At 43.9% G+C, this 22,863-nt stretch overlaps 2 protein-coding genes across 6 annotated transcripts in view; one reads left to right on the top strand and one right to left on the bottom strand.

The window, feature by feature from the left end:
- Window positions 1-4,981, top strand: part of MYO9A (myosin IXA) — a 108,549-nt gene extending 103,568 nt beyond the window's left edge. For 2 of the 5 annotated variants that reach the window (XM_088148508.1, XM_088148507.1), the window contains exon 43: window positions 488-4,980. In XM_088148508.1, the coding sequence (XP_088004634.1) occupies window positions 488-969 (482 nt within the window). In that variant the 3' untranslated portion in view covers window positions 970-4,980. Of the gene's footprint in view, window positions 1-487 lie in introns of all 5 variants that reach the window. The other 3 variants (XM_088148510.1, XM_088148511.1, XM_088148509.1) reach the window with 2 other exon arrangements.
- Window positions 4,982-6,467: 1,486 nt separating this feature from the next.
- NR2E3 (nuclear receptor subfamily 2 group E member 3) lies at window positions 6,468-14,009 on the bottom strand. The gene is made up of 8 exons (XM_007428456.1): window positions 13,952-14,009; window positions 13,033-13,183; window positions 11,845-11,948; window positions 10,442-10,708; window positions 9,249-9,430; window positions 8,507-8,747; window positions 7,957-8,062; window positions 6,468-6,600 (listed from the first exon to the last, which is right to left on the bottom strand). Exons 1-8 carry the CDS (start codon window positions 14,007-14,009, stop codon window positions 6,468-6,470), a joined length of 1,242 nt encoding a protein of 413 aa, XP_007428518.1.
- Window positions 14,010-22,863: the final 8,854 nt, after the last annotated feature.

Genomic DNA, 22,863 nt, shown 5'->3' with positions numbered 1-22,863 from the left:
AAGCTTTCAGTGACTATGTAATGGTCTGCATGAAGGAAAAGATTGGAAGTTGCTGCCTCAGACCTAGACATTAATGATAACAGAAGATCTGAAGGTAGAAGGTATTCTGCAGAGAACACCTTCCATTCTCTTCTCTCTTGCAGCTCAGCATCAAGATGCAACAGGGGCAGTTGGGCACATGAGCATGAAAAGTGGCTATTGAGGAAGCTGCTCGCTTAATAAAAGATTAATACTGAGATTTACTAGTATTCAGTTAAAACTTTACACTTGTTTGAACAAACGGTAGCAAACTGAAACAGGGCAAGCTATATTTTGAAAACACATATTGGAAAGGCCCCCTCCAAGCAGTTAGAAGTAAGCCATAATGTTTGATTCCATGGATGGTAATCAGGACAGCTTCATTGGACTTTCCCAGGAAATATTGTCTCTTTGGCAGTGCATTCATACTGCCACATCTTAAGCATCCCTTGTATCTCTTCCCTACCAGGCAGAAGTTTAACCCTCAACTCAGCAAGACCTGTCAAGGCAGACCCTGTTGGTACCTCTAGGTCTCGAAGGCATCTGCGGAAGCAGCCCGAGTCTTTGGATTCAGTGGATTCCTTGGTTTCTTCTCCATCCCTGTCACCCTCTTCCTCATCATCCTGCCTGCCTCACGTGACAAGGAAGCGATTCCAGATCTATTCCAAATCGCCTTTTTATCGAGCAGCTCCCTCTGGGGATGCTGTGGCACTGGAGCGATCACCAGGGCATGCCAAGGTCTTGGATGATAGGCCACAGTTCACCACCAGAGGGACATTCAATCCAGAGAAAGGCAAGCAGAAACTGAAGAATGTGAAAATCTCCCCCCCAAAAGCCAAAGAACTCCCAGAGGGGTCTGCTGGGACAGGCCGGAAGCGTCACCCTGATGCTGCTGATTACATGAGCCCTCAGCAACTGGTGCTGCTAGGAAATAATGAGTTCATGGTATGAGTTGTCTGTGGCAGCAAAGCAAAAGCATCTCCTCCATAGTATCTTCCCTCCACTTCAGTGCCATCTGCTGCCACCTCCATTGTAGGACTACTGCGGTCCCCCAAGTCAGCATCTCCTTATCTGTTGCTTGGAATCCTAGCATCGCATTGCCAGTGCAGAAGTGGGGAGCCTCCCTCTTCCATAAAGAGTGAGCGGAGGAAAGTTCAGCTGTGGCCTTAGCTGGCTTTAGCCTTCGGAACTCTGTGATTTCTCAGAGAGTCAGGCTGGGAATTTGCAGTAAAACCAGTAGAACTGAGGGAATGATGGCTGGTGAACCAGGTTTGTGTGTTCCTTTTTTTAATGGGCCAGGGAATGTGCCAGCCAGCTGAGAACATCAGGAAGGCAGCTTGAGTTCAAGAGAGGTGTTCTTGATCTGGATGGTCAAAGCTTCTGACTTTGAGACTGGGTTTTTGCACTGGGACTGAGAAGCAATGAACCTTCCTCAAAGGAATTACAGTGAAAAGGAGACTGAGCCCTTTGTTCAGAACTATTTATAATGCACTCCGTGGCATTGTCAGATGAGGTGAAAAATGCTCATTTTCACTCAAGCACTTCTTAGACTACATCAGGTGCACCTCTGTTGTGAAAAAGAGTTATTTATCTATCTAGCTTTCTTGGTTTAAACTTCTTGGTTGATGGTGTCAGAATAACCAATGCCAGTTTGATTCCAGGTAGGTCAAAGCCAAATATTTGTGCCGAATTTCCAGTAGCCATAATCGCAACATAGATCCTGTCCTTGGGGCAGAAAATCAGACTCTAAGACTAGAAGAAAGTGTTAGGCAGTAGAACCGTTTACTTTTCTGACTGTTTCTCGGGCCCAACTCCATGCTGGTAGCTGAGCAGAAGGCTCTAAGTCTCTTGACAGGCCGAGAAAACACTACTCAAGGAAAATGCAAGCGTAAGGAAGGCTGCTGTTGAAATCAATCAGTTTAACAAGTGATTTAACATTGCTTTCTTTGGTAAACATCAGTATTAAAGGCGCAAATAAAAATGAGAGACTACTTGAAGCTCTTCGTTAGTATTATGGTTACTGAAGTTCAATGTAAATGTAACTTTTTATGTTTATTTTCTTTTTCCACAATGTGGGACTTTATTAATGTGGGACATTTAAGCCAGAAAAGTGGAAGGAAGAGCAGGCATGAGTTACTAGAAGTAATTCCGGGATCTTTTCAGTGTGGAACAATTAACAGTTGCCATGTTTTGCACCAGTATGACATTAGATCATTCCACCTGTGTGTTGTGATTAAATTGCTATGTTATAAATATAGAGTGAGAGCCCCTCCTTGATGACAACAGAAGGGTCTCCATAAGGATCTTCTGGAAGCTCCATTTTTCAGATAACCCATCTCTGATTTGTTTTGACTGTATGGCAGAAAAGTTAGACTGCAAAAACCACCCATGCTGATACAGCCAGCACTTAGTTGAAACGGTAGAACAAGGACAGTGTGCCGTGATCACATGCATAAACCTGAGGTAATTGATCCTCTTTACAAACCATGCACACCTTTATTAGTTGAATGACAAGCTGATCCTAATATTTCTCATTTTCTGTCTAAGAGGTTTGACCAACTGAGTGTTAGAACTATTAATGGTTTAAAACCACCTGCCCCTGCCCCAAAATAAATGAGAAGCTTCAAATTTATCTTGGAGTCTAAGTCTGCTGCACCCCACTGCTGAATCACAGTTGCAGCTGACTGGCCCTTAGTTTTTAATCTGGCACCATACAAAGCAAGAACCCTTGATCTCAGTAAGTATACAGACAGGCTGAGTTTTCACAAGTCAAAAGCTGTTGTAAAAATTAAAATTAAATAAGTCAGAATTCGCACTTTGGATGGCAATGTAACTCTCATAAGAAATCACAATATTTATAACAGTACATGTTACTATAAAGAGGCCTTATTAGAGATTTCAAACTCTTCTTTCAGTGACTGAAGATGGTGTTTACTATGTTGTTCCAGTTTTGTTTAGCTGTTGACAGAAGAATCTGTTGCGTTTTTCCAACTTCAAAAAGGTGAAATGTCCAGCAAAACTTTCAGCTTCAACCCTGCTGATGGATTCTTGTTTGCTCTTGTTCATTGGGGTTTGTTTGTTTGTTTTCTGTGCAGAGTAAATGCTCCTGTAGGACTCTTTGCAGACAGAATGTTCAATATATGGGTTCCAGCTTGCACTGTTTAGTTGGGGGATTTTGTATATATGAGGCATTTTACCCCAACCCTTCTTTTAATCCTGACTGCTAGCAAGTATAACTTGGCATCAATCTTTGTTCAGGTGTCTCCCATTCTGGAAACATCACAGCTATGCTTTTACAACCTGATGAAGATTATGTTTTTCTTACTTCCCCCTGGAGTCTTGGAACCCGCAGTGATGTACCCAGTAGCTTTAGCCTGTTGTTCTTGCAATGGTCTTTCTCATAAATTCTGTCCAGGGGATTGTGTAAGTCCAAGGAGCTCTAATAAAATAGAAAGGGAATTCTCAAGAGTTTGTTAGCAGGATAGTGTCAAGTTAATGGATCCTAAAGCTGCCTCTTCCTTATCCCTCTTTACAGTTTACGTTTATTAACAAAAAGCTACATGCATCTCCTCTCTCTCCCCCACTCCAACCACCCAACACAGACATCATATTTACCATGCAGGCCTTAGCTCTCCCTCCAAGCATGTGCACCAAGACCTTTTCCTGGCATTTCTTTCTAATCCTTCCCCCCAGATGTCAGTTGATTTTTGTACTGATAAATTCTGGGCTTTGCCCACAATCCTGGGGATTAATTTCCCCCTTTCTTCCAGTGCAAAGCTCTCTCATCAGGATTGGTCCTGGGGCACGATGGGGTAGATATCAAAGACAGAGTTTGGTTTGAACTATTTCTGAATTCAGGAAGCAAGTAATTCCTGTCTGTGTTTCTCCCTGATGCCTGTCTTCCAGGGTCTCTCAGTCTTTCCTAGCATCTCCATCCCAGAACAATCTCTAAGAGTGTGGACCACCCCTTTTCCCACTCATTAAGTGAATGTACTCACCACTAGGAAGGACATTGGCTGCATATAATTATTTTTAATGGAAATTTTTAAAGTAATTTATAAGTATACTGAGTGTACATTTTAAAAGCAGACTATGTATTGTAAAAGGATATACTGTCCTGTGTCATATTCTATAAATTTTACCTGTGAGAAAAGAATTCTATAAAGGAAAATGCTTTATTTTGCTCACTGAGCTGGATGATGTACAGTTAACTTGGTCAGCCAACACACCATTATTTCACATCTGAAAGTTTCTTTCCTTTTTAATGTTATTTTGGTTTCCCTTTTCTGGAACAAGGCCGTCATATTTGAAGTGCAATTTGTGTAATATTTCATAAATACAATACTATTCTATGGCTGTACAAAACAACTTTATGAGCAAATAACCCCCAGCTTATTAAAGAACAAAAGAATGGAAAATAAAGTGATAGTGGCAGATGTGTTTCCTACCTGTTGATGTTTGTAGACACCCAGCTACCACAAGGGTTGGTGTCTGGTGGACAAGGGGTGGGGAGGAAATTGGGAGCAACACAATATTAGGAGTATTCAAGTAGAAGCTTTTTAACAGCCTGTGCAGAATGTATTAAGGGCTGATTCAACATCAGTACAGCAGAAATTGAGTGCTTTTGGGATAGTATGATGAACATAAGGAAGCTGATGTTCTTAATAATCCTTCTATAGTTGAAAGAGTTCTCGTGCTTTTTTTAGAAAGTCTACTGCACCAAGAAGAAAGGTGTTTTTTTCCCCCCTAAACGCACTTTTTACATGATTGCTTCCAAAACGCGGGTAACAAGGCTTGATGCAGCAGTCTGTCTGCAGTCCAAAGTGGTACTGTTCCAAATCTGTGCAGTTTCTTTAATTAAATGGGGAATACAGGTTTTTGTTGTTGTTTGTGGTTAGGTATGAACTGTTTTTGACTCCATATTCCTGATAACTGCAGAAGAAGAAATATTCCTGGCACAGAAATATAACCCCAACTGTTTGTGTTTTGGGAATAAACTTCTCACCTCTGGCAAAATAAGGACAAAAAGTTAATATTTTACTGATATGTTCCTAGAAGAACACTATGTCAGTGTTTGTGCTCCTTCCCTGTATTCCAGGCACCAATAATTGCTTAGAAAAGTTTGTTTCTGATATCCAGGAGTGTGCCTGTTACACTGTCAATTAACACCCTTACCACTTTTCATTAAGAAGTGGGTGCAGATTCAAAAGAGTGCACTCCAAGAGGCCAACGACTTCCTCAAGCAATGATGAATATTAGTATGGTTCTCTGGTCTTGACCTGGAAACCTAAATCATCTATATCCAGTGTAATGGAGGGCCTATCTACAGAACATTCTTCCACTTCCCAATCCTGCCAAATAATTTTCATGTGATTATTTTCACTCCTGCTGACTGTAGTCCATTCAAAATAGGCAACAAAGCCCATAAGCCAGCATGCTTCTTCCAGATGGGAAAAGAGAACCCTCAAGTCCATTGAAACTCCATTCTTGAAAAAGGGAAATTTTGCTGCATGAACTGCACAATAGCTTAGTTGGAAGATAATCAACTTATCTCTTGAATGAGGAGAATGTCATGGAAACAGCAGGACAGCAAACCCTGCATCTGGAAGGGCTTCAGTCCAAATATAAACTTAGTCAGCAAATAACATTTGGTGATTCCTGTCCCTAAAGTGCAAGGAGTTCCAATCCCAAACAATAATACAAGGTACTCGTTTATTAACTTTTATACAAGATTGCTAACAAAGTCCTTTCTGCTCATGCCCACCAGCCTAAGAAGAGAGATTCTGCATTCAAAGTGGATCAGGCCCATTTTTTCCAAGCTAGATGTGCTTTTGATTTTTAGCTCATTTTTATATTGCAGCTTTTATTGTCAGGATAGGTTATGGAAAGGTGGCCTATGAACGCAGTTAAATAAAATAAAGGTTCAGGCTCCCATCAGAGGTTCCATGATAGCTTATATGTCTTGCATCATGTGGAAAGTAGCATAGCTGAACATTTCTGGGATGAGGTAAGAGCCTCAACTAACTTCCATGTCCAAGTTATCAAGTGCCTCAATCTGGAAGAAACTTCTGATTTTCTTAGCAAGAGGCACTTGAGCTGTTTTCTGACAGAAAGTTGAGCTTAGTCGTACTTAACATACTATTGATTTCATTGAGTGTACAATAAACCTGACTAAATTTGGATTCAATGCAATAGTTTCATACTACAGTTCAACATTATCATTCCCACACTGTTCTCTCTTGTAAAAGTGAGTCTGAAGCAGTTTTTGTACTATGGGGTGACTTTTATAGTTGAATGACCAGCACTGTTTATGATCACTTGGTATTCCAGCCCAAACCCCAAACATCTGAAGAGGTTTCTCTGTCTGTCCTCCTGCTTGCATTTCAGATCCAAGTTTTCAAGCAGAGGTACCTGCTTAAGGATTTTTCATGGCTCATCCAAAAAGCATGTTAATTTTTGAACATATCACACAGCAGCTTCTCCATAGGGGTGTTCCCAATGGTTCTGCGGAAAAATAGAACCTCGATGCGTTCCGAAGAAATAAATTTCAGAGAAGGGAGCAGCAGTAGCAACTTTCCAAACCTAGGGGACAATATAGACAGACATTTATAGCTATTTCACCAAATACCTGGCATCAGAACATGGTCCACCACCATTTTTTTTTCTGCTGCACTTTTTCCCCTTGCTGCTACTTGACACAACTTTGCAACCATTTTGCATCTTTCTTAATCTCCTGACCTAGCATTCTGGAACATTATAAAGGAGAAATGACAGCCATCACAAAAGAGATGGAAAAGAACAAGCCCATCATCGTGTCATTGTCCTGAAGTAAGGTCAGGCCCAAAGGATGCAAAGTTAGAAAGTAGTTTTCAAAAGCAGAGTGGAAGTTTTCAACAAAGCAAGACGCTAGAAGAGAATAATTTTAAAAAGCTGCCAAACAAAATAGTGCAGTAATAGAATAATATCAAAGAAGCAGGAGAATACCAAAAATCAAAACTAGAAGCCTTCCTTTGGTACCCAAAACTTAACAAGGGCATCATTGAAGCTCTGAAAAAGAGAGCTTCTCCTCAGAATCTCTCAGAAAATTGAAAGGACCTGTGGGAAGGCCCTTGACCAAGATTTTTACTTTGGGGTGAGTTTGGGGGGTTTGGATTTATTTCTATATGGAGCATCTCGTTTTGCTGAAATGACTTGTCAGGTTCATGATGGCGTCCTGCTTGTTCCTGCATCTGGGTTTCCATGCTAGAGGAGGGGTTCAACTTTCTTTTACTTTCGGTCATGCTACTATTGCTGAAAGAATCACTATCAGAAAAAAGAGGTGGTTGCTTTTTTTTTTTTTTTAAGAATATTATAAAATTAAGAGAGCCAGTTTGGTGTAGTGGTTAAGGCACCAGGCTAGAAACCAGGAGACCAGGAGTTCTAGTCTTGCCTTGGACATGAAGCCAGCAGGGTGACCTTGGGCCAGTCCCTCTCTCTCAGCCCTAGGAAGGAGGCAATGGCAAATCACTTCCAAAAAACCTTGACAAGAAAACTGCAGGGACTAGTCCAGGCAGTGGCCAGGAGTCAAAGACTGACTTGAAGGCACAAAAAACAAAGTTAAAATGGCTGGTGTGGGTCTTCCGGGCTGTGTGGCCATGTTCTTGAAGTTTTGTTTCCTAACGTTTCGCCAGCACCTGTGACCGGCATCTTCAGAGTGCAGGAGCACAGACAGGAGCAGTTCTCTCGGTGTCCCTGCTCCTGTCTGTGCTCCTGCACTCTGAAGATGCCGGTCACAGGTGCTGGCGAAACGTTAGGAAACAAAACTTCAAGAACATGGCCACACAGCCCGGAAGACCCACACCAGCCATCGTATGCCAGCCGTGAAAGCCTTCAACAATACAAAGTTAAAATGGCTTGTGAGTCAAGCTTTGAGGGAAAAGAGCAGACATCTAAAGGTACCTGACTGGCTGACTAGGGTAATGTATATGGCTGTGTTGTCCCAGCATCACCTGTGACTGATCCTGCAAATGTTCTACCTGGTCTGGATCCTTCAGTCCTCTTGTTTCTTTAAAAAAAGGAAAAAGGAAAAATTGAGACTTAAGCAATGCTGCTTTTATAAACAGATCTGATCCTTGATCCAAACTTTTATGTTCGAAGTCTGACAGTTGTATAAAAATGTTTCTAATTAATATAGATTCTTTTTTTCCCCTCAATATTTCAGCGGCTGGCTGAATACACACATTCATGCACAAATGCGCTTACATACGCACACATGATACATAACATTTTCAAATAAGAATATTATGCAGAGCAAGAAATATAAGCCAAGCAAAAGTCATGAGATAAGAAAAACAAAAGGAAACATAGCCTAATCGTATTTCCAACTGATGTAATCTAGACTGTCAACTTCGTATTTCTCCATGCAGTTTTGTATTTTGATTTTCACGTTTCTTAAAATTTGTAACTTTGCCTGTAACCCAAATGTACTTCCCCCCCCCCACTGGTTCACCTGGTTTAAAAAGAACAATTGCCTTCATACAGGCAAATTCAGTGGGATCCACTGCCAGTGTTTTGAAGCGTGCAATTATTTCCTGCAGGGCACAGATATCTGTTCCTCCAGATGCAGCCTTGGCATGGAAGGTGGAGGTGAGCTCTGACAAAGAGAGGAGGGGGCAGGTTTCCAGAGGCAAAGACCACTGGATAGCACAGAGCAGGAACAACTCACTCCAAGCTTCTTCCAATAAAATCACCTGCAAGCAACAGGACATGGTGTTGAGTCCCTGAAAATCTTTGGGACGGATCTGCTGCAGTAACTCCTGTTCCTTAAATAAACCTGTAAGTGTTTCAGCAAGAGCTTCTAGATTTTTTTCCTTTTATAATCCTACTGGTGGCACTTCATTTACAGTCCCAACTGTGACCAGTTTTCACCAAACTAATAACTGCTACATCCCCTAATCCTTACATAACATGCCAGTCACAGCTGAAGATACACAATATTCCCCATGTTGGTTTTTCCTGATTTATTTCCAGTGAATCGCTTTAAATAGATCGTTCTCTTTAAATATCATGAGCTCTAAATTCAACCTATTTATAGAAAAAGTTGCAAGTGTAAAGACTGTCTATATTTGGTTGTATTAATTACATCTTAAAAATCAGCCTCTCTTGAAGACTGCTTTTTCACTGGCTCAACTCCAAGGCTGTGTCCTACCCGCTAAAGCTGCCAGTTCCTAGGCCTGACTCAGGACGCTCACCTGATCACGAAAGGGTAGATTTGAGAAGACGGGAAGGTGTTTTGCCCATTTCACAGCCATGAAGAGGAGTCGGGCAGAGATTTCATAAACACTCTCGGGGCTGGTGGCCAGGTGTGAGGACCGGTGAGCCTCTGCCCCCGTGTGTTCTGGCTCGTTGCTTGTCACATCAATGTTTTCATCCGCTGCAAAGGAAAACAGTCCATCAGTGTTGTCTGCAGTGGGTTAGTAGGGATTGCAAGTGTGCGTGGTGTGGTGAAGAAAAATTGCGGAGAAGTAAATGAGCCTACTCAAAGCAGAACAGTCACCGTTTAAGCCCCAAGTATCTCTTGAAGTTCTATTTTCTATAGTGACCATTGCAGAGCTTAGGTAAGCATCTCCTATGAACTCCTCCTATCCCATCAGGCCCTCTATTTTGGGGAAATGAGTCTACATAATGGGGCATTTAGGAGCAGTGCATAAACCATCTTTGGCTCTGCACTAAGATTGTATGGCTGCAGGAATTTCTAACTCATTTAAATATGAAATATACCTTCAACAGTAAAGTATGAAACAGATGAATAGCCCAATATGATTAGCCCAATATTTGCTTTGGGGCCAGTTCTAAATCTGAGTCCAAATGTCAGAATACCTGATTCAGATATTTTCCTTGTCCCGAGTGCAATGTGGTGCCTTGTTGTCAAGCAGGATCAAGGAAACAAGAACCACACAGACATCAGTAAGGTATCTTTATACTAGTCTGGAGTAAAAAGATGATCTTGGAAACTGTAAGAGGAATGTCCCACCCTCATGTATAGTGAACTCCTTCCTTAAAGCAGAGATTCTGAATGCTTTGAAACGCTTCTTCACGGCTTTCTCGCCACCTGAGATGAGTTTCTATTTATGAGATCAGCTGCTGGTGGACTCACCTTCGATCTCCTGATTCCCCTGGCTTCCATTCCTTCCTCAGCCTCCCCACAATCCCTCTTGCTTGTCAGTAACACAAGACTGGAAGCAAAAGCAAGAGAGTGCTGATGTCTTCTCTGAATTCATTCTAAACATTAAGCTTCCCTGTGGGAGCTAGGATTGCACCAGCAGGGGGCGCTGTTGCTTGCAGCCAGATTACTTAAAACTCTGCAGGGTAGCTCACTCCCTCGTAAGAGTAACTTCAGGCAGATGTGCGCCCTTGTCCCTTTCTCAGAGCGCCAGCCACCTACCATCCTCCGGCTCCAACTTGGCACAAGTCTCCGCTGTCATCAAGCTGGCCATGAAACGGTGGTTGCTGGGGGGTGTTAGCCCTCGGGCCCGCAAGACCCCACTTACAGAGCAGCCAGTGGGAAGCCTGTGGCTCTGCAGGGAAGGGCGGGGTGGTGTCGGCACACACTGGGTGGTGGCCGTGTGTTCTGGCTGCTGTTCAGAATGCAGGTCTGTGGGGTCCAGGAGCACTTGTGCTGTGCTGCGCGGCTGGCGTTCGTTCTGAACCGCTGGAAGCAGAGAGAGGTCACGGTAAGCAGAAGTTGGAACCTTCCATTTCCAACTCTTGACCATGTTCAAATAACAAGAGCAGAGGGGGCTGATTGTCTCATCTTTGATTTCAACCCCCTAAGCTAGTGGCTTCAAAAACCACAGGAGAGAAAGAAGCTGACTCAAAGTCACCCTGGAAACGTCTGTGGCTAAGGAGGAACGAGAACCTGGATCTCCCAACTCCTAATCCAGCACCTTCGCTACTATTCCACCCTGGCTGTTGGGCTGAAAGAGAGAGAATTATTGGCCCAAAGTCCCCCAAGGAGTTCTCATGCCTGAGGAGGGACTAGAACCCTCCTAATCCAAAGCCTTTTTCCAGTAGTAATGTATGGCTGTGAGAGCTGGACCATAAAGAAGGCTGAGCGCCGAAGAATTGATGCCTTTGAACTGTGGTGCTGGAGAAGACTCTTAAGAGTTCCCTGGACTGCTAGGAAGTCAAACCAGTCAATCTTAAAGGAAATCACCCCTGGCTGCTCATTGGAAGGATTGATAATGAAGCTCAAGCTCAGATACTTTGGTCACCTAATGCGAAGAGAGGACGCGTTGGAAAAGACCCTGATGCTGGGAAAGATGGAAGGCAAAAGGAGAAGAGGACAGCAGAGGATGAGATGGTTAGATAGCATCACTGAAGCAATGAGCATGAAACTGAGCAAACTCAGGGAGGCAGTGAAGGACAGGAAGGCCTGGCGCGATATGGTTCATGGGGTCACGAAGAGTCGGACACAACTTAACGACTGAACAACAACAACAATCCAAAGCCTTCACCCCTGGTTCTTGGAGCTCCTGAGAGACTGAGTTCTGGTCCTTCCTTAGACATGGAAGCCAGCTGGGGGATGTTAGGCGAGTCCCTCTCAGCCCAACCCACCTCACAAGGTTGGTGTGGTAGGGAAAATTGGAAAAGGGAGCATTACATACACTGCCTTGAGTTGTACCAAATAAAGGTGGAATATAAATCTAATATAATTTATTAATTCACACATCTACAGGGCACCAGGTGGGGAAAGTTGTCTTATAAGATCTGCTTGCAAAAGGCTTATCCAGTCCAGTGTTTAAAGCTCAACTGAGAATCAGCCCCTTTTCCCAGATTCATGTTTACCATCTTTGTTCATTCCCGCCTGAAGGCATTTCTTCAAGCGGCAAGCTTGGCACTGGTTTCGGTGCGCTTTGTCCACTGGGCACATTCCACTGCCAGCCTGGCACCTGTCAAGAGGACAAGATAATGTTGTATCAGATGCATCTACCAGGGATTCTAGATTTTGGGGGGCTGAAAATTGCTGCAACAGGACCATTAAATGTTTATAGAAATCAGGTAGTCTACAAAAAGTCTTCTTTAAAATTGAAATTTGCCCTCATGAGGCAAAGAGACATACAAAGCAATGATGTCACTGATAAGAAAATCAGTGTCTCGGTTTTGAGATTAGAGCAGGAAATGTCCCATCCACATCTAAGGACTAATATGTTGGGGGGGGGGGATTAAGATGTATCCCAAAACTAGCACTCACAACTCACAGACTCCTGCTTGGAAACCCCAATTACAGGATGCGCAGAGCTCTGGTGGAAAGTGGGGTCAGTGACATGGATGCAAAATTTAAGGATTACCCTTAATCTCATCCCCAAAGTCTGCACATTGCATTGTGTGGAGGCACTTTCCCACACAATACTAGAGGAATATAAAGAGGAGGCTGAGCAGATGTAGGACAGAAGATGAAGCCAAGAAGTAAGTTTGGCCCAATTAACTCTCCAAAGGCTAGAAAGGGTTTGTTTTGTGGGTTCACTGATTCCTCTAAAACTAGAAACAAATTGAAGAGACCAAGAGTGGACCCTTCAACCTTTATTTTCTCTTCACCTGAACAATGATCTCTTCCTGCCAAAAGGGTTAAGGTTAGGGTAGCCCTACAGCAAAGCCAGAAACTAAAGACCCAACTGTTAAGTCAGTTGCTGCTACTGAGTATAATTGGACATCCTTTCCTTCTCTTCTACCCTAAATGTCAAAACATTGCAGTCTGCTTTATGTCCTAGATTTCTCCCCCCCCCCCCCCCCCCGCCTGAAGATGAGTCTGAACAGGATAAAATGTAGTGGAGCGGTTGGGTTTAGAGAGACCAGTTCTGGCGTCTTGCAGATCTTCAGAATTAAAAATGAAAATGTACAGAATCTGACCATAGGCTTCCTGTCTGACATGCAGTTTGTCCCAAAGCCCCTCCATGTTCTTGCAGCTTAGACCCGGTAAACAGTGCATGACTGGTTTATTTGTCCTTCCTCTACTTCAAGAATAGTATCCATTACCTATAAATGAGCTTCCGGCGAACGCTGCGTTTGAAGAAACCGCTGCAGCCATTGCAGGCATAGATGCCATAATGCTTCCCACTGCTGGTATCACCACATACTTTGCAGAGCAACAGTGGGCTCCCTGCTTTGCCAGGAGCCAGACTAAGCTCTGCAGAGAACAGAGAAGAGGACAGTTAGAGACTGGACAGATGGCACATACAACAAAGAAAGAGAGACCAACGAATTTTCAACAGAGAATGTGAGGGGACAAAGACCCCCCAATTGATAGTTCATGTCTGCATTGCTGGATCCTATGTTTGCCCTGAAAAAAGCTACTTTTACTTTGACCTACTTTATAATAATTGACAAATATAGATAAAAAGCAATTTCAATCTTCAATCCATCCAGAGCAGAAGTGGGAGAACTTTTCGTGGTTTACCCATATCCTTCTCCCCATTTTGAGGTAGATGGTCCATCCACCCTGTCCCCTAACTCGTATCTGCCTGAGGATCCTCCCAGATGTACCAAGACTGTTTTGACACTGTCTAAGCAACTAAAAAAATAAATGTACCATACAAGATTAAAATGTTCAGCATCTAAAATAACCTAATAACAGACTTATCTCAACCAGTTCCTAAGTAAATTCACACACCTCATGGGTTCTTCAATAATAACCCAGTTTAATAACAAGACACTATGACAAGTGTTGTGTGGGAAGCCCCAGATAGGTCTGTGCTCCTCAGAATGCATATCACTACCTGTGATACTGGAAGGAAAGATGACTTGATGCATGAGAAGCAATTTCACTGCCAACACTTAAGGACATCACTGAAGTCCCAGCAGTATTCCAGCTTCCTGCCAATTGCAGTTGGGTGAGCTGCTTATGGCCAGAATGAAAGAGAAACATGGTCTGAAGAGTTGTGACACCACCACTTACCTAACTGGCTGACCTCCATTCCTCTATTCATCACCGACTTCACAGGGGAGGCAGTCATAACAGTGGCTGATGATTACTAGGACAAGAGGTTCAGGCTCACTGGTTGCTGCAGCCTCTTCTTTGTGGAGAGTTCTGTTTCTCCTTAGGCTTTGAACTGGAGGCCCAGCTGCAAGAAAAGCAGATGTGCTCAGCCTTGTGGGCTGGCCAGTTTTCCCCAGATGAGTCTGAATACGTTGCTGGAAGAACACCTTCAGTATAAACTAGACTCTGTCACTGAAAAACTCATTCTGCTGCAAACCTCTTAAGGGACCCTTCTCCAGACCATGACCACCCTTGTTCTTCTGGATACTTCATGTGTGTTTGGTGTGTGCTGTGCCCATGTGCGAATCCTTTCTCTTCGGGGCTCCTGTAGTGTAGCAGGAAAGATTAGTCATTAACGCTGTGTAAGCAGTTGCCTGTCTGTCATCCTCTTAATCTTTAGTTTCTTTCCAAAGGTGGGACCATCAGCCACATAATAAAAGAATGAGAAAGATGCTGAAGGTCTAGCAGCAAGCCCAGGATGATGCCAGTAGGCAATAACCCCCATCTTGACAGTGACTCTGTGTGCACCATTTCTACCCCCTCTGGCTTCACACATCTGCCACTATGTCGTGCTGTTGGAAAGATGATTAATTTCTGGAAGGTTTGTTTGTTGAGTCACCAGCCAGGCAGGATGCAAGCTGCTTGGGTTCTCTAGACATTAGACCTGCCTCTGCTCTGACTCCACCACGTTGTCCTCAACTTTGGCTCCTACCTTGAGACCCAAGAGCAAAGGTTTGGGGGAGGAAAAATCCAGTCAACCTACAAGGACAGCTGCTGATCACAACTGAATATTTTATAAGGCAGATTTTTCAGAGAGAGAAACGTACTACATTAGCAACCAGGTTCTGTATTATTGATGAAGGGAAAGGTGAAGCAGAAGCAGAGAGAATGTCGGCTGGTGGGGCCAAGGAGGAGAGCCTTCTCTGCTGTTGCCTCCGCCCTTTGGAACATTCTCCCCCAAGAGGTGTGGCAGGTCCCAACCCTCCCGGCTTTCTGAACAGGATTAAAGACCTGGCTCTGCTAGTGTGCATGGGGCAGTATGGGCTCTAACTGTCCTTGGGGGTGGTTAGTGCCTTGATGACGCTCCCTTGAACTAGTCGTCAACTCTCCATTTTTCCTGGAAGTAATTTGTTAATAAGACTTTTGGATTGTATTTGAATGAATTTTATCTCTGCTGTAAACCACCCAGAGTCATTTCAACAAGATGGGCGGTGACAAATTTGATAAAATAATAATAATGATTAATAAATAATTGTGACCCAGAAGTCAGAATATAAGGCTTCTAATTCCAAGGTTCTGTGATCTCAGAAGGCATGGCAGAAAGAGGTGGGCTGAGGCTGAACAGTGATATTGGAACAGCCCATGAGCTGTCAACCAGTTTTTCCCATCTGAGTGACAAAGCCACCTTGGTTGGAGATGATAGGGACTGTAGACCACACATCTGGAAGGCAAGTGGTGGAAGTGATCTGTGAATTCTTACACCAGGAGGAGGAAATCATTTGCCTTACCCCATTTGTATACAGTCAGAAGTTGCAATACAGTGTTCCTCTGGCCAGGATTCATCCAATTATGCCCTAAGTCAAGGATATCCCATTCCATCCTGCCCTCTGCAAGTAAATCATCATTTCATCATTGGGCCATTATGTGATACCTCTTCGTTTAGGCTGTTTTCTGGTGAAGATTTATTGAACTTCAACAAAGCTCTGAATCCTTCCAAGCTCGCCACTGCCTTCTGCTCATGCCATTTTGACTATATAAGCAGTGCTATTCATAGCCCCAGTATTGAAAGGAAAGAGAATGACATTGGCTGTCTCCCACCGCACAGATGGGGGAGGCAGGATGTATATGGTCTGATTCATGTGGGCTTTGCAGCAACTTTCTGATTTCCAGCGAGGCCGACATGCCTTCTATTGTTTTACTATTTTGGTTCTATCAACCTGCTTTCAGGAATCCCAAGGCAACCACAAAAGCATCACGAAGCAGCTAGCTTTTGAATTCTCCAGATTTCTTTTTATAGCAAGCTGTTAAGCAAAGCTTTGCAAAGAACTGAGGCTGCGGAACAGTGGCGCTGTTGGAGGCCCTGATTCTGCCTGCTGCGCTCTTTTTAAGACAATCATAGGCAAGTAGGCTTGAGCAGATTCTGATGGGTGCAAACCCAATTTCAGGATGGAGCAACAAGAATGACAGGACCTGCACTATCGTTTTTGAAAAAATAACATCAGTTAGCAATTGGACAGGCGATTCTTCTTGCTGAATCTATTGGTCTAATGGCATTTAAGGCTGGGGAGATTCCTTTTTGCCTTGGGCTTAACCAGGTCCTTAGAACAGTGTAAGATGCTGGCTTAGCTACATGATGTTTCCTCGCTGGGGACAATATTTCATCCTTGTTCAGGGTTTTAGTCTCTGATGGTGTAAGAGAGGAAGGAAGAGGTATCAGGGAACTGTCTCCTGTCTGACTGCCTCATATTGAACCTACAGCTACAACTGTGTTCAGATATCTGCTCTTGGCAATCTTTCAGCTAATCCCTTTCACCCTGTGCAGGCAAAGGGGTGGGATGGGGGGAGGGAGATAGCCAAGCAAGCCACAAGGAATCTGCTAGTTGAACAAAAACAATTAGCTTTGGGATTGAGATGGCAGCTCTGAGTCACCCAATCCTGGTGGCGAGTCAGAGACAGATGGTGATGGATGTTTGATCAGCCATTAGCACTAAGGTCATTAATCTGCAGCCCTGATCTCTCTGTCTCCAGGAGGCCCTTTCTAACCAGGAAGATGGCCAGATGCACACTGCTACTGCACCTCCCCTCCCCCCCTGAAATTAACCCTGGTCCAAAACCATCCTCCCAGTTGTTACGTTTAAATCTTGAGTAGCAAGAAACACAGTCATTCAGATCCAGCTTTCTTCTTCTCCTTTTTGTCCTCTGCTTGCCTGGTGCAAATTCAAAGTTTCCATTTGAGACAATGGAAATAAATTATTATGCTAAACATTTCTCATTAAGGCTTTTGGTCCTGCTGCTGCACATCAACCTGCCCTGACCCCTGTCCACTCAGGATGACCTATAAAAGAGGTCATGTTTGGGCTGGGATCTAACTTGGGGAAACTCATCTTGGCTTGTGAATCTTTGACTCCATTGAAATATGAGTATCCATTCATAACTTTATCGGTCTGTATCAAGGAATAATTTGTCAATCATTAGCTCCTCTTGAGAGTCTTCTCCTATATTCCTAGATGATTTACAAACAATTTACTTAGCCAAAGATGTGGTCAGGCTGGAAGAGGCGACATTCACAGCCCGTGTGCACTTTTTTCCCTACATATTACAGAAAATCTTCAGGAGTGTGGTAGCACCTTTTCTAATTTACACATTTTATTGGAGGCATATGTTTTGTGATCTGCAGCTCCCTTCATCAGATGCATAGGGTGGCATTCAGTGTTTTGTGATCTGCAAACTCAGTCTTGACAAAGACAACTCAAAGCCAAGGAATTTGGCTGCTCCTTCTTAATCTCTCACAGTCCTGGGCTCCACCTGCTTGCAAACAGCATTAGCGTTTATTTCCCAAAGCTAAAGCTGTCAAATCTCAAAATGTGCTAGGCTGTCAGATTGAGGGTTACTGTCATAACCTGTTACATAACTGCCACTGACATTGAGAAGAAGCAAGAGTGGAGGAGAAGGACGAGGATCAACTCTGAACTAAATGCTGGTATCAGCACTTTGGAGACAAGGAAAGCAGTCTATATATACTCCAGCTTAATTCCGTGAGATCCGTGGCTCTTGGTAGAGATGAAAGATGACTATCAGTATAATGTAACTGTGGGATACCATCAACCTTCCAGCTTCAGAAGGACTGTTCTGATTATTAAACTTCCTTTTTAAAGAGCCTGATAGAACAGGGGTGGTTAAAAAAAAAAAAGAAAAAAGACTGATTTTAGGAAAGACTCCTGACTGAAACTTGTACTGATTTCATTAACACTTAGAAGCAAGAGTCTATATCCCATTCAGCATTATGACACTGACCTTGTGCCTCGCTAATATCTGCATGTCCCCCATCTCACTTTCCACTGTAGCCCTAGATCCTTCTTGAACTACATTTAGGGCCTCCTGACTCTGGCCCAGGTTCCAAAATGGAACTTTTGGAGATGCAGTCATCAACCCATGGCAAAAGGAGGTTGGTGAGTTAATGCAGAGAAGAGTTACCTATTGCTTCCAGTCCCTTTGAAGAGCTTAGAGATCATTACAAACGTCAAGAGATTCTCATTCCTTGTTTTATTCTGGTGGGGTCACAGGATTGGATGATGTGAAGTGGTGCAACTGTTTCTCCTGTGCTGGTGTTAGTGATTATGAGAGGACATACCTAGAAGGCTGGGGAGGCTTATCTAAAGAAGAAATTGGGGAATGAAAATCTAGATATATATTAAAATTGTTAAGCAGCAATACATGCCTGGGTCACATCTGGGCTTGTTGAAGGGAGTAGGTTCTTCAGAAGGTAGGACAAGAAACCAGAATAATAATGGTAATTGTAATAATTAAATTCCAAGGAAGGAGATCTTGGTTGGAAATCAGGAAAAAATTCCTAATGGAAATGAATGTACGACAGTGGAACAGACTCCCTTGGCAGGTGGTGGAATCTCCTTCATTGGAGGTATTAAACAGAGGCTGGATGGCCACCTGATGGATGCTGTAATAGTGGATTCTTGCACTAGGCAGCGAGCTAGACTAACTAGATTATCTTCATGGTCACTCAGGGCCCTTACATTCTGTGATTCTATGAAAGCACATCTTTGCCTTTTCCACAGCCCCTGAAAATAGCAAGTAACCTCACTCCTCTAACCTCTGAAGAGATGGCCTCATTCTCCCTAAGGGATGGATGTGAATTCAAGAGTGTTGCAAACATTCTGCTGGTAAAATCTCTTCTGCTAAATTCCTCTCCTTAATGGAGAAAACTTCACAAAGTCAGCTTCGGCTTGTTCCATGGGTGCTGAGGAAAAGAAGTGGAATCTCTTTCCAAGAAAGCAGCCTTTGGAGAGATCTAGACTGGTCCCAGTTTCCTCTTCTGAACCTGGGTCCCAAACAGCAAGTCTTCCCTTGACAGAGATGCTGACTCGGATGCTTTTTCTCCACGCTGGTCTTGTGTCCCCTCAGTTGAGAAAAAAGCTGACTCTCCAGTGGGGATTTGAGGGGGAGAGGGTGGATTAGCTTGGCCCACCATCTGTCATTAGGCCAATAATCACTGCCTGAAGCCAATCTAATTGCCACTGAAGTATTTAAAGAATAAGGCCATTCTTTGCCCCCCAAATCGTTTAGTTAACACCATTAAGCAGAGAGACTTAAAGTGGAGTAATCTGGTAAGGCAAAAATGCAAGCAGGGCAATGGGAAAGTTGAATGGCTGGACTGCACATGGCATGTCTCTCTCACTCTTCCCCATGTCCCCTTTTAGTAGAAAAAATAATAATAACCAAGGGACAATTTTCCCAAAGTGCGGCTGTATCAAGGTCTGCTCAAGCTCACACTCGAACTCTGGTTGAAGATTGCCAACGATATCTTAGGGAGATCAGGCTTCTAATAGAGGCCATAACGTCTTCATACATGTGGTGACATCATTACACAAAAGGTGGAATTGAATTTTTAATAGTGAAATACAACACCAACAGAATGCAATACCACCACAATAGGATAAATAATGGTTATATGGCAGAATTTCTTCATAAAACTCTAGCGCTGGTAAAACAGCTTGGCTGCACCTTTTACCCGAAGATGATTTTTAAAAAGGTAAAGCCTTTTAAAAACGTCCACTGGCTTCTTAAGGTTTTAATCCTATCTATTGCTCGAGAGTAGTTGTTTTTGTTTACTAATTGTAGTGTATTAAAACTGGCAGTGGTAATGCTGCTTCCATTCGGGTAAGCACAGAAGAGCAAATAGAGCTGCCTCCTCCTTTGCCTCCTGTCTGAAACATGGTCACACCCTCAGTGACCTCCACCTGGACAACGTATTGCCTGGCTCCTGTTTCATAGGTAATTAGGTTTCCCAGAGAGTGAGGAATATTTTTCCTTGTTCTGCAACAGGAGTTTGCTTTCAGGCACTTTAAGTGGGGTGTCCTCCATTCCATGGCTGGTAGAGAAAAGAAGGGTGACAGGGACTGTCAACTTTGCTCCTGAGATCATTGGCGGCCAAAGACAAGGGCTCTTGGGATGCCTTCCACGCGTGGAATTAAAGTTTCATGCAGTCCTAGGCATGACCAAGCTTCTGATGGCAAGAGGACCCTTTCTGCAGCTCCTCTTCTGGCTGTCCAGCTGAGCCTTGTATGATGCCAACACTCTATTGTCCTTGCAGCTGGGAGGCCGTGCAGGGTTTTTACCGAGATTTCCAGTAGACTGTTACATGTAGAAGATCCCAAGTACAGCCCAGGTAGGACAATGTCAATCCAGCAGACATTGGTGAACCCTAGGGCTCTTGATTTCTCATTCTTGGCCATGCTGGTGAGACTGATGAGAGTTGGAATTCAGCATCTGGGGTCACATGCCAATGGCCAGAAAACAGTAAACCCAAGTCTCTGAAAATGGCTGGATTTGGGAAAGTTGTTTTAAGTAGAACTGAGCTAGAATCCAGCCACTTCTGTTCCCATTTTGTCTCGGGATGAACTGAACCCATTTGCTTGACTGCCTCAGCATACCCAAGCAGCAAAGGATGAGTTTCAAGTCACTTAAGTAGGTCAGGAGGGGACTTTTGCTTTTATCTGCATGTATTCTTCTCACAGGTCGTAAGACTTTAAAGAATCACTTTATGGAACATGGCTGACAATTGTGGTCCAGAGGCATGGCTGTTCACTTAGAATTAGTAAATATGGTACCTTGGAAAATATGCTTTAAAAATCCCAGTTGTTCTAGTGGGGGCTGCTATTGTGCATGATTCTCTTCCACTGAAGTCTTCGGTCTTAGAAGTGCTTAACTTATTTTGGAGTTTTGCCTTCAGTGCATTTACTCTGATCATATTATCCAGCTGTCCTCAACCAGTTGCCTTGCAGCTGTTGGACGTGTTAGCTTGAAATTCTGTAGCCCCCAACGTATCTGGATTCTAGAGAGCATCAGGTTGGAGATGCGTGCTACTTTAAGCCACAAAATACTTCTTAAAACTTCAGTATGTTTTGGCAGTGATTACAGTTGAAAGCCATTGTCCAAAATCGAATACAAAGAATGTTTAGTCACTTGACTCCATCTGCAAGATGGAATGATCTGAGTGGGTCCAGAAAGAGGACAGAGTTTCTCATCCATCCCCTTCTTCTTTGCAGAGCTTGAACATCATCAAAGTATGGTTTGCTCAAGTTTACAGGCTGTAGGTACTCTGTCCACAGAAGGTGCCACTGACTTATTAGCATGGAAAGATTAGCCAAAAGTCCCTGGTTACAGTACAGCGGTGTGCAGCTCCCTCTCTTGTTTGAATTGGAAACTGCCATAACTATTGGATTTGCGCTGTGCGTGCTTTCCAATCGCAAATTCGAGAGAGAGAGAGAGAGAGAGAGATATCAACATTTGGACCAATTTGGGCAAGGAAATGCAGCCTGAACCTCTCCGTTTATTTTTGTCTGATTGCTAGCTCGAAAGTAGATTAAATGATATAATACAGTACAATACAAGAATATAATATAATGAGGTAGCTCTATTGTCTGTAAGTTCTGATGCTGTTTTCTTGCCTTTTAATCATATATTATTGTTCTTAATTGTTGATTGTTTTTTATATTGCTATTCTGTAGTTTTTTATTGTAAGCTGCCCAGAGTCACGGTCCGTGACATGAATGGCTATATAAATATGATAAATATAGTATAATATAATATAAATTGTTCATGTTGAAGTATTTGTTTCAGGCCATGTGGGCCAAAGACTGTATCCTCAACACCAACATGTAGCAAAAAGAGTGGCTTGAAATCCGCAATAAAATCATAGAAACAGCAGTTGGAAAGCATGGTTGAGTTGCGTCCGAACAAGGCAACTTATTTTTAGCAACGGACACCCCGAAACAAATTTTAAAAGGCCAATGTGCGCTGCAGACCAGTTTCCCAATGGACACAAAGAGCTGATGGTCTGATCTACTCAGAACCTACTTTCCTAGGATAACCCTAAGGAGTGCCTGTTTTTTCACTTAAGAACTGGATTACTATGAGTCAGTACATATAAAGGGGTATATCCCTTAGTTCCTTCTGTCAGCAGTAGAAAAGGGTTTTGTCCCTGAAAGACCCTTGGTAGGAAAAGCGGTTCTGCATTTCCGGGGTTGGGATGAATGGCAAGGATGAACCTTGGACCTTCTACCCACGGGATCCCTACAGCAGACCAAGCATTGAAGGAAGAATGGGAAGTGACCGTGAAGATCCCACGCGTGATCCTCCGTGCCTCGCCCGCGACGTTCTCGTGGAGGCTGGGAAGGGGGTCCTGCTCCAGGCCCTTCGAAGCGAGGGGCTCCGCCAAGATCTTGTGCGAGAGGCTGCCCAAGCCCATCGCTCTGCCCGACGAAGATGCCCATCCTGGCCTGCTGAATAAGCCACCACGGGCTGCCGGGTTGCCCCATCGCCGCCAGCCTTCCAGCCCGGTCTACAGGCCACAAGGCTGAGCCTCTCCCCTCCCCTCCCCTCCCTTTTTTAAATGACGGGCAGACATCGGAGGGGCGGAGGTTTGTCTCCTCCCGCGCCAGCGCAGGGGCGGCTTCACCGGTTGGATCGGCGGCCTTGCCGTCCAGCCAGCCGCAGGGAGCCCCCCGCGCCGGCTGCCCCTTTAAGGGGCGGGGAGGCGCTTCGCAGCCCGGCTGCACCAGCCGCTCCCCCGCGCCGCTGACATCAGCCGCGTC

The sequence above is a fragment of the Python bivittatus genome, unplaced genomic scaffold (genome assembly GCF_059951505.1).
Source record: "Python bivittatus isolate LINGU-HERP-01145 unplaced genomic scaffold, Pbiv_v1 ctg000530_np1212, whole genome shotgun sequence".
NCBI lineage: Eukaryota > Metazoa > Chordata > Lepidosauria > Squamata > Pythonidae > Python > Python bivittatus.
This window is presented reverse-complemented; position numbering and strand designations above follow the sequence as displayed.